The 10,923-nt window shown below is 44.1% G+C and overlaps 1 protein-coding gene across 1 annotated transcript in view; it reads right to left on the bottom strand.

Annotated features, from left to right (window-relative positions):
• Window positions 1–297: 297 nt before the first annotated feature.
• The window catches only part of Samd7 (sterile alpha motif domain containing 7), a 15,374-nt gene continuing 4,748 nt past the window's right edge, over window positions 298–10,923 (bottom strand). Inside the window, exons 3-6 of the mRNA XM_021158024.1 lie at window positions 8,992–9,605; window positions 7,311–7,429; window positions 3,360–3,470; window positions 298–492 (exon numbers count right to left, since the gene is read on the bottom strand). Of these exons, the coding sequence (XP_021013683.1) occupies window positions 298–492; window positions 3,360–3,470; window positions 7,311–7,429; window positions 8,992–9,605 (1,039 nt within the window). The remainder of the gene's footprint in view (window positions 493–3,359; window positions 3,471–7,310; window positions 7,430–8,991; window positions 9,606–10,923) is intronic.

Here is a 10,923-nt window from a genome sequence, read left to right as displayed (position 1 = left end):
AGTAGAAGGAGTTCTTTTTCAGTTTCTGCTCTCCACTTCTTCAGAATTTTCTTCACGGAATCATCGGAGTGTAGCTTGTAAATGTAGTCTGTAAATTCCCCTCCCCATTCGCATTTTCTCCTCAGGGCAGTTCTTCAGAACCTTGGTGCTTGGTTTGCTTCGGCTTACCAGGAAGCCTGTTGGGTGAGATTCTTCTTCCAAGACATTCTGTGAGCATGGTCTCGCTCTCTTTGTCCACCACCTGAAGGTCTCACACCCTGCTGGTGACATCTGGAACATCTGTGTCTTTGGGTGTTTTTAATTTCTTATAACGTCTTGCTCAGTTCTTTTAGGACTCATTAGATCCTGGGGACCAGGAATGCTCAAACCATCACTCCAGGAACTAATGTCCAAAAGAGGGGATGTGTCTGCTGGCTGATCAAATGCTTGCCTTGCATGGGTGGGAAGTGAAGGAAGTTTTCTACAGAACATATTTCCCACATGCTGAGATACCTTTGAAGACAAAATAATTATAGTGATTAAGTCTTTGAATTCTTTTGATAACCCTGCATTAACCATGGGGGTGGGGGAAGCCAGGAGGCTGAGGTAATTTCAGACACAGATGTAGGAGGCCGTGCTTCTAGTATGTGGTAGACCTTGTTGTCTTTCAGAGCCATGTGATGTTTGCAGCTGCAAAACTGGCTATCTGCTGGCTCCACATTTCCACTTCTCCCCTGGTTCCGCTGTGGTTCACCTGCTCCTGGGTCAATTCCATTCTCTCTCACCCTTTCACTCTACGAAACCACCACCACCAAAAGTCAACCAGATTTCCTCCTGGACCAGGCCACAATTCTTCAAACAACTCTAGCACATATGTGGTCAGCAGGGAACCACAAATGAGGCTGCTCTAGGTGTTGGTACCTTGACATTAACCATTGAGCTTCTCCTGTAGGGTTCCCTTACCCTTGCCTCAATAATCTTGGCCCTGGATGGAAACCAGGCCACATCTGCATGAATCAAAATCCAAAGCACTTGTGCTTTGCATATACACACACATATACATATATGCATTATATTTCCAAATCCCACTCTTTGACTTGTAGGCCTAAATCAGATCCACCCTCTAGGCTTCTGTCCTGATATGGGGGGTGGTTCTTTCCTCTTGATCATGTCCACTATCATGGGGACTGCCCTCAATTTCCATCTTAGATACCCAAACCTTCTTATCTTATTCAATGACAATCTCTTGTTTGCCCTCTGAACTCCCAAGTGTTAACTGGAGCCTTCCAACTCAACGACTTCAGTTCCCAGTGACAAGGACTTCATGGCTGTCTTCTTTGATTGACAGTTACCACTACCTAGGCCTTCTCCATCCATCTGGTCTTGGTGGCAGATGGCACTTGGAACCTAATAGCTCGACTGGCTTTCAGGGAAGAAAAACTCTTCCATGGGAACCCAGAAACAAGCAACAGCAAGTCAAAGTCAAACAGAACTGACCCAGGAACTGTCTTTGTAAATATGCCAAGAGACATAGTATCCTCACTAAAGAAAAAGAAATCACTTAAAAATAGCTCCATATTGTATCCATGTTAGTTAGTACTTAGTTTTGACAATGTATTCTGTTACATAAGATGCTATGTTAACACTTGAAAGGGCAGGGTAAACTTTCTGTAGTATTTTTTGCAATGCTACTACTTCTAAAATTATTCTAAAAACAAAACATTTAAAAAAGGAAAACCTGCAACAGAACTTTGGTGAAGACATTAAAGTGTTGAGGTATTTGTAGTAGAAGCATCCTCTTTCTTTTCTATTTTGAGGCTGGCCTTGAACTCACTGTCTTTTTTCTCAGTATTCTAAATCCTGGAATTACAGGTGGGTGCTACCATGCTGTGCTGAATGATTTCCTGGCTGAAGAGATGGCTCAGTGGCTTAGAGTACTTTTGCTCTTCTAGAAGACCTGAGTCCGATTCCCAGCACCCACACAAGCAACTCACAAGTGTCTGTAACTCCAGTTCCGGGAGATCTGATGCTCTCTTCTGGTTCCTATGGACACCAGACACACACATGGTACATAGACATACATACAGAAATAACACCTATTCACATACAATTAAGATGAAAGAATTTCCGTATCCTAAAAGTTTTAGACTTATAATAAAAATTATAATGATAGGGTATTCTCTTTTTAGTTGTGTGTTTGTGTGTGCATGCTTAAGTGTGTGATGGGGAACATGTGGAGGCCAGAGATGTGTGCATGCACACCCACACCCCCACACAATGTCTTCCCCATTGCTTTTCACCTTTAGTTTTTTTGTTTGTTTGTTTTTTGTTTGTTTTTAAGGAAAAGCCTCTCACTGAAGTTGCTCTAATTTGGTGAGAACAGGTAGCCAGTGAGTTGTAGGGACATCTGCCTCTGCAGTGCTAGGATTATAGGTACCATCCCCATGTCCAAGGTTTTTGTTTCCCCTTGATTGCCGAGGATCTGAACACTCTTTCTTAGGCTTGTATGGCAGCACTTTACTGACCGAGCCATACACTTAGTCACTTTCCTGACCTTTAGCCATGAAAGGACATTCTGAAGTTCTCGTCCTTACAGACATACATCTGCCTAATGGGTGCAGTCACTGTTATAAGAAAAACCAGAGGCTATAATCCGGTAATGAAGCCATCCAGAAACAGTAGATGGTACTGAAGTTGGCCTCGACAGCTCTCAAAAGCCAATTATTACCTCTTTTTTTTTTTTCTTTTGGAAATTTGCAAGCTAGTTGTTAAAACAAGCCATCATTAAAACTTAAATAAACCTAAAATTAAGTAAATCATATTGCAAATGGAAGTAATACATATCTAGAGTTCACTGATTCTTGCTTTAAACCTGGATTATTTATCATTATTGTTTATTACTATATATGTACTTAGGGATATTTATACCCAAGATACAATATGCCTGTTATATATAGTTTACTCTCCAGAAATGAGGCATTGATATGTGTCTCTTCCCAATTCTGAATCCAGTGACATTTAGGAACTTGTCAGTTGCAGTAGGAGTCATTAACACCATGAATGTCACGAAGCAGGTTCTGTTCCCTTTATAAAGAGATAGAGTTGCTGACCACTCACCAGCACACAGCCGCCATTGCTCCCCTGCCACATGGGGAACTGTGCATGACCCTCATCAAGTGCTTCTCAGTGTCCTCCCTTCTGTCACAGCCCCAGTTACAGAGAGGGGAAGGCTAAAAGTGAGCCAAATAAGTATTCTATATATCAATATTAATATATACATTAATATTGTATCGATATATTAATATTATATACCATATCATATTCCATTCCCTTGGGCTTTTCATCATTGCTATATACTAAATTGTGTGCAGTCACCATACCTGAGACTGAATTTTTAGTGCTGGCCCCAGCTTGAGTCCCATGGTGCCTCGAAGATGCTGTTCTGTGAGAAGGGGCAGTGTTTCTCCATCAATTGCATGGTCCTTAAAGACCTGAGGAAACACAAACATCTTTAGCTTGGCCTCTGAGTCTTGTAGCAAAGTCTTTGTTTTATATGCAGATGGTTTGGTGTTGGACTATTTGCATATAAAAGATCACTTGAAGGTGACACAGAGCTAGCTATGTAAACCTTTCTTTCATTGCTGGTTTGTCTGGGCTCCACTGCCTCATTGTCCGTAATAATATTTGGAATGCTCTGTAGTTCTGTTTATTGGACTCACTTCAACCTGGAGTAATTACCCAAGGGCAACACAGTCTTATTGATGCTGCAGTCCTGAGGGGGTGTGGTGAATGTACATGCTAGGTAAATCAGTAAATGGGAAAATGCTGGAATAAAGGGACGGTGGGCAGTGCCATCCCAGATAGCAGCATCTCTCCCTCACACAGGCAGATGCAATGCCTTCTGGCTGCTGGGTTAAGTGTATAGTGAAAAGAGCCAGGAAAGCATGGGTAAACGTTGTCCACTGGGCCTTTCCAGCAGGGCCAGATGCTACCCAGTGCCATGATGCCTTCCTTTCAGGCTAGGAAGGTTGCTGATGGCTAGAGTTTTCAGACAGGTAAGGCAGTGGATAAGAAGAAACGTGCTGTGATCTGAAGTAGTATAACCTCATCACGTCCAACTGCAGCCTGCCTCACAAAGCCTTCTGTTCTCACCTCTGAGCCTTCTCTTTAAATCTTCTCTACCCTCCTCAGACTTTAGATCTTATAGGGTTCTTGTTCATTTTCAGACAACCTTCTAATTTAGAAAGAACGGAAAAGAAAACCATAGGCACAGTCCCCTGTAAGTCTGAACAAGGGCCTAAGATTGGGCACTTTGCCCCACTACCCTGATTAGTAGAATAGGGCTTGATCTCTGCATGCTTGCTCAGGCTCCTTATCCTTCCTATGACAGGGGTTCACAGTGGGAGCTCTTCCTTCATCTCCAACCTCTCCTCTTTGTTGTCCCATTAACATCTAAGTGGGTCACTACCATTGGGAAATGCTGATGGTAATGATATCACACCCCCATACCTGCCCTCTCCCTCTCTTGCCCTCACAGCCCCATTGATCAAGTGGAGTGGGATGCTCTTGTGCCCATTCGATCACTTCCTGTCATTCTTCGTTCTCAAGAGTTCTGGGCTCTGCTCCCTGTCGTTCTCTTAATCCTCAGTTCTGTAGGTGCCTGTGCTGAACCAAACTCATCCTCCAGTCCTAGGTCCTTGTATTTGTTAATTTCTGGCCACCACTGGCAAAGTTGACTAGTCCTTCGTGGAGATGATCATATGGCCCAGTCTGACCCCCACACTGGCTGTGTAGTCAAGGATGACCCTGATGTTCGGACTGCAGTGGGATCATAAGCCTGTGCCACCGAGCTAGTGTTTATGAAGTAGTAGGGATGGAGCACAGCACTTTGTGCCTCGTAGGCCTGAGGAACCCTCCTTATCAGTGCAGATTGGGCCGTGTCTGTGATATACATGTGCCTGTATTTTTAGCAATTTCAGATATTTCTCAAGATGAATAATTTATCTGCCTGAACTGGCTATTAGAGCAAATTGCTGAAGTGTTTCCTGGCTATTCCTATACAGCAAACTTCTCGAGGAAGCTCTTTATGACTTTTTACTTTTGCATTTTGATTAGGTTCCTTTCACAGAGAATATAGCAAGAACAAATTACAATACAGTAGGAAGTAGCACAGCACTAACAACTTACGTATGCTTTAAACAACTGAATCTGTATATGGTTTGGCTTTTTCAAGGTTTTGTTCTTGGTTTCAGATTGGGTTGTGTGTCCCATTGTGTAGCTGAGTCTGGCCTTGAACTCACAATTCTTCTGCTTGAGCTTCCTAGTGTAGAATTTCCAGGTATGCACTATCACACTTGATACTAGATAGATTTTTAAGACTTTGTTTGCATAAGGCTGGCAAAGAGGTGGGACAGTGGCTATAAAGCTGACCAGTCCCAGGAAGTTGCAAAAAAAATATTCAAAGTACGGGGTTGTGAAAAAAAAAGTCAAGGAGACACTGTTGGCCAAGGTCTCTGTGAGAACTGTGTGTGTATCCAGAATGTACTAGCATCTCCTCATTTCTGCACAGTTATTTCTCAGAGAGGAGCAGTGGGTGCTTAGCAGGGCAGCTGGGCCTTGCAATTGATGTCATCTGCCGTAGCCCAAAGGGAGAAGACTTCAACATGTGGACACCCTAAATGCATGTGAGAAACTTCTAGAAAGAAATGGTAGAATTCCTTGGGCTACTGATACCCTGTTGGTGACAGACAATGAGCTAGCAAAATCTGCCGTGTTAATGTTTCTATGACTTCTGTCTATCCTCAAAGAGACAATAATATAAGGTGTAAGACACATGTGATGCTGTTGCCAGAGAAGCTGTGTCTTCTTTATTTGTTTGTTGGGGGCAATGCCTCACTATAGAGCCAGGAATTCCCACAAATTCGTAATCTTCTTGCCCCAACCTCTCAAGGACTGAGATTGCAGCTGTACGCCATCATTCCTGGTTCCTTGTTTCTGTGTTTGTGCTACAGTGTGTGTGTGTGTGTGTGTGTGTGTGTGTGTATGAATGTGTTTATGTGTATGCACACAAAGGTCTGAAGATAACCTTGAATGCAGTTCCTCAGAGACCATTCACCGTGCATTTTTGAGACAGGGTCTCTGACTTGGCTATAACTTGCCAAATAGACTAGTCTGGCTGACCAGCAAGCCTCAAGGATTCATTGTTTCACCAGTAATGAAATTAGAAGCAGGTACTAGAATGCCTAGCTTTGGTTTGTGTGTGTGTGTGTTGTGTGATGTGTGTGCATGTGTGTTTACACAAGTGACATGGTGAAAGTGTGGAGGCCAGAGGACGTCTTATGGGAATCAGTTCTTTCTTTCCTCTGTGTGGGTGTCAGGGATAGAACTCAGATCGCCAGACTTAGTGGCACGCACATAAATGTCCGTGAGTATGAATGTGATATGTACATCATGCAACGCACATGTAGAGGTCAGAGGACAACCTCAGGTGCATGTCCTTGACCTCCACCCTTCTTGAGGCAGGGCCTTCTGGTTTCATGGTGTATATGGCAGGGTCGCTGGCTCAAGACGTTCTGGGGGATCTTTTCTCTCTCTTTAGGCACACTAGATTATAGACGCGCACTACTGCATCTGTTTGCGTGTCTTAGAGACCATCTCTCAGGCCTTTATATTTTTTACAGTAAGCTTTTTATACACAGAGCAGTCATTTCCCCCCAGTTCCCCAGCTCTCTCTCTCTCTCTCTCTCTCTCTCTCTCTCTCTCTTTCTGTGACTTCTGGGAATTTAATTCAACTCCTCATGCTTGCAAGACAATCTTCTGGCTGGGCGTGGTGGCACACGCCTTTAATCCCAGCACTCGGGAGGCAGAGGCAGGCGGATTTCTGAGTTCGAGGCCAGCCTGGTCTACAAAGTGAGCTCCAGGACAGCCAGAGCTATAAAGAGAAACCCTGTCTCGAAAAACCAAAAAAAAAAAAAAAAAAAAAAAAAAAAAGACAATCTTCTGACCGAGCCGTGTCTAAGCTTCTTTGTTCTTTCTCAGGACAAAGTACACATTTCTGTTATTTAAGTCATGTAGTAAATACTTCTCATTCTTTCTGGATCTTTAGCCTCGGAGTCAGCTTTCTGATAAGTCTAGACAGGACAGAAAATAAAACTAAATAACAGCTTCCCAGCCTTCCCTGACAGCTGTGTCCACCAGTCATAGACACCTCTCCAGTGAGTGACAGTGCCATAAAATGGAATCCTTTTCAAGGGCAAAATGCAAGTTGGACAAAGCTCATTATGCATGAAATAGTTGCAAACTTTCATAATTTTGCAAACATATGAAGTTACCTGGGCATAGTCTGCACAGCCTGGAAGGCTTCTGATGAAGTCATACACATCGTCCACAGTCCACTTCTGAATATCAGACAAAGAACAGTTTTCTCTGAGTGCAACCCGCTCATGTGTTCCTTTAACATGAAAAGAAAATTATCATGTAGTATAAAATTTCCATTTGGAAGATGCTCAGAAGTCAGGTTTGCATTTAGCTATGTGACCCCACTAATGTCTGTCAGCACAGGGTGCGCCATTTATATAGGCCAATTACTGAACGAACTCCCTGAAGATATTCAGACACAAGGAGGGGTGGTTCATTTCCCCCTCTCTTAAAGTCTCTTCAGTGATGTAGCTAGAGGTGAACACAGAGGTTCCAGATTTGCTCTAGGATCTCCAAGGTGCTGATAGAAAGGCTCTGTGAACTTCATTTTCCATATTAGTGCTACAATACCATGCTATGTGGTCTCCTGAGACCATCATGCTCTGAATGTGAGCCAGGAGCCTCAGGGTGAAGCAGTTGGTATGGTGGCTACTTCAGTGCCCTAATATAGCTGTCAAGATGACATACCCTCGAGTTATCCAAGAAGGGAAACTCATTGACTAAACCAGAGTGTGTGTCAGCAGGTCAGTCGGGACTGTTTTGATTGTCAGTGGAAGTGGGAGTGCCTAGCCCATTGTAGGCATTACCATCCCCTAGGTAGGCGGCCTTGAACCTTATAAGAAAGCTTAGTTATTATAAACCTTCCTGCCAGACAGCAAACTGTATCCTTCTTTAGCTGTGAAGTGAATTTGCTCCTTGGAGGTGGTGCCGAGGGGCTTAGCAAGCAGGCACATCTTCAAGTTTCTGCTGAGCTCCTCTAGAAGTGCAACATGAATAGACTCTCCTCTTACGCTACGTTAGTCACACTGTTCTATCACAGCATCAGAAAGGAAACTACAACAATCAGGGACACATCACATCTCTGTGTTTTAAGTTTTTTTTTTTTTCCAAACAAGTTCCAAGGAGCTATCCAATATGGGATTTTCTCCGAAATACAATAATACTTATCAAGTTGAAAGTTTGTGCTTTTGTTGGTTTTTCTACATTTGGAAACAGGGGAGATAGAATTTATATTTTAAAATAAAAGGTCTCTTTGTAAAGAAATCACAGTTAGTTAAGTTAAAACTTTAATTAAAAATCTCCATACTTTCTTAAACTTACTCTCCCAATCTGTGTTGAGTGGTTTTTACACAGCAGTATCACAAGACTGGTGTTTCTCATGTGACTTTTATGAAACATAATATAATAAAGCGACTCTGAGAAGTCACTTAAAATGGGATTAAGGAAATGGAGGGACAGGAGAAATGATCCCGCACTGGAGAGCTCTGGCTGCATCTTCCAGAGGACCTGGGTTTCAATCCCAGCCCGGCAGCTCAGAACCACCTGTAACTCCAGTTCCAAATGATCCAGTGAGCCTTTCTGGTCTCTGCAAGCACTGTGCGCACCCAATGCCCATACATTCGTGCAGACAAAATACCCATACACATATAATAAAAATAGGTAAGTACTTTTTAAAGGATGGAGATGAGAAGGTAGACAACGTGCCTGAAAAAGGGAATGGAGACCAAAACAAGCATCGCTACCACTTCCTCCACAGGGGGAAGAAGCTGCCGCCCTTGAGCTTCTGAGGACCCGCCCACAATCCCAGACACCTACCTGACAGAGGCAGGATGGAGACTGGCCGGAAAACCCCATTCTTTCCATCACAGCCTTCATAGACCTGTTCGGAGGGCTTTCCCTTCCCATCATCCCATGCGTTTGCCTCCAGGGAAGACTCTGGTTTCCTCTGGTGTGTATGGAGTTCTCTGTGGGGGTTGGTGAGAACCGTAGTTGGCTTTGCATCAGTGACCCTTGGCTTCTGCTGGTTGTCTACCTCGATGTCTGGATCTTTGATATACTCTTCCTCCTCATAGGGAACTGCGGGCATCTGGCTTGAGCTTTTTTCTTCTGCTTGACTTTTGAAACTCTCAGTGTTACTCTCTGGAGGCTTCTGGTAAACGGCACCTCTCCTGAGTCGGTATTTCTGGCCCCAGCACTCTGTAAAGTGGGGTCTAGTTGCTAGCAGAATAGGGTTTCCCTGAAGGTGTCTCAAGGTGCTCCTGTGCAAATGCACATCACTGGCCGGCAGTGTGCTCCTGCCCTGGAAACCTGTGGGGCCACCCAGGCAACTTGACCCATAGAAGAGTGGTATCCCCAGGCCAGAGAGTCCTTTGGGATTAACTCTTTCCATTCTACGTTGCTGGTAAAGAGAATACATTTCCATTTCTGCCCTGAAAATATAGTTTGCACTATCATTAGACAATCATTAAAAATCTATTTTTTAGTTATCTATCTATCATCTGTCTATCTATCTATCTATCTATCTATCTATCTATCTATCTACCTACCTATCTATCGTGTGGACAGGTGGGTGCATGAAAGCCATTGTACGCTGTGGACATCAGAGGACAATGTGAAGACGTTGGTTCTCTCCTTCTACTTTGTGGGTGCCAGGGATCAAACTCAGGTTGTCAGGCTTAGCAGCAAACACCTTGATTTCCTGAGCCATCCAAGGCCCCCAGAAACACAGTTTTAACAGGCCCCTGCCTTCCTTAAGCTAGCCCCTATTACACTTTTCCTATCCTTACACTGTTTGGAAAGTGGACTTAGGAAGAGGACCTGAAAGTAGAGGACTGGGATGCGTGTTCCAGTGCACGTCAGAGACCTGTGTCAGGACAGTTGCCTGTTGTGCACAGAGTGGCTTTAGCAGGGATGGGGATGATACAGCTCTGAGTGGTTTCCTGCCAGACACTGAACTTCATACAGGTATTTAATTCCTCAGCACAATGATAGTCAGCGGGACTCAAACTAAATTAGTGCTTGTCTTGGTGGGGCTAAGTCAATGCGCGTAGATGGACAGAAAGGAAAGAAGGCAGCCTTGCTTTCTTACTTCACTTTCCCTATGGGCCACCACCTGGACCCTGAGAGTTCTGTGGTGGGAAAACATAAGCCGTGTCTTCCCTCTCCCTGAGGTAAAAATTGTTTATTATGAATGCACCTTATTTGCTGCTGGCCACTAAAGCTGAAGACCACTGCTGGGATGATAGGAGACTTCCCGGGGTTGGGTGACATACTCTGAAGTGGACTTGGTGAGCTTCACTCCTATCTTCACGCAGAGCTGAAGCCACTGAAGCCAGGAATGCCAATGGAAATCTCAGAGGATTCACAGCTAGCAGTTTTCTTATGGGTCAATGGAAAGCTATTGATGGTGCTGATCTATCCACTGTTGGTGGTGTGGGCATGGGGAGCTACATGTGTGTGTTGTATGTGTTGTGAACCTGTGCACATGCACACAGAGACTATAGGTGTCTCATCTCTTTCTCTCTATCTTATTGCCTCATGACGGTCTTTTACTCAACCCTTGTTGGCTCACCCGTTTTTGGCTAGGCTGGCGGGACAGCCAGTCCCAGCAAGCCTTCTGTTGCTGATCCCTGTTTCTGTCCCCAGGATTAAAAGCATGTGCGGCCACACCCAGCTTTGTATCTGGACCTGACCTCAAGTCAAAGTGTGCAGTAAGCATTCTTACTAAACTTTAGATCCCTGGACTCC

The sequence above is a fragment of the Mus caroli genome, chromosome 3 (genome assembly GCF_900094665.2).
Source record: "Mus caroli chromosome 3, CAROLI_EIJ_v1.1, whole genome shotgun sequence".
Classification (NCBI taxonomy): domain Eukaryota; kingdom Metazoa; phylum Chordata; class Mammalia; order Rodentia; family Muridae; genus Mus; species Mus caroli.
Note: the sequence above shows the minus strand (reverse complement) of the source record. Positions and strands in the feature narration are given on the sequence as shown.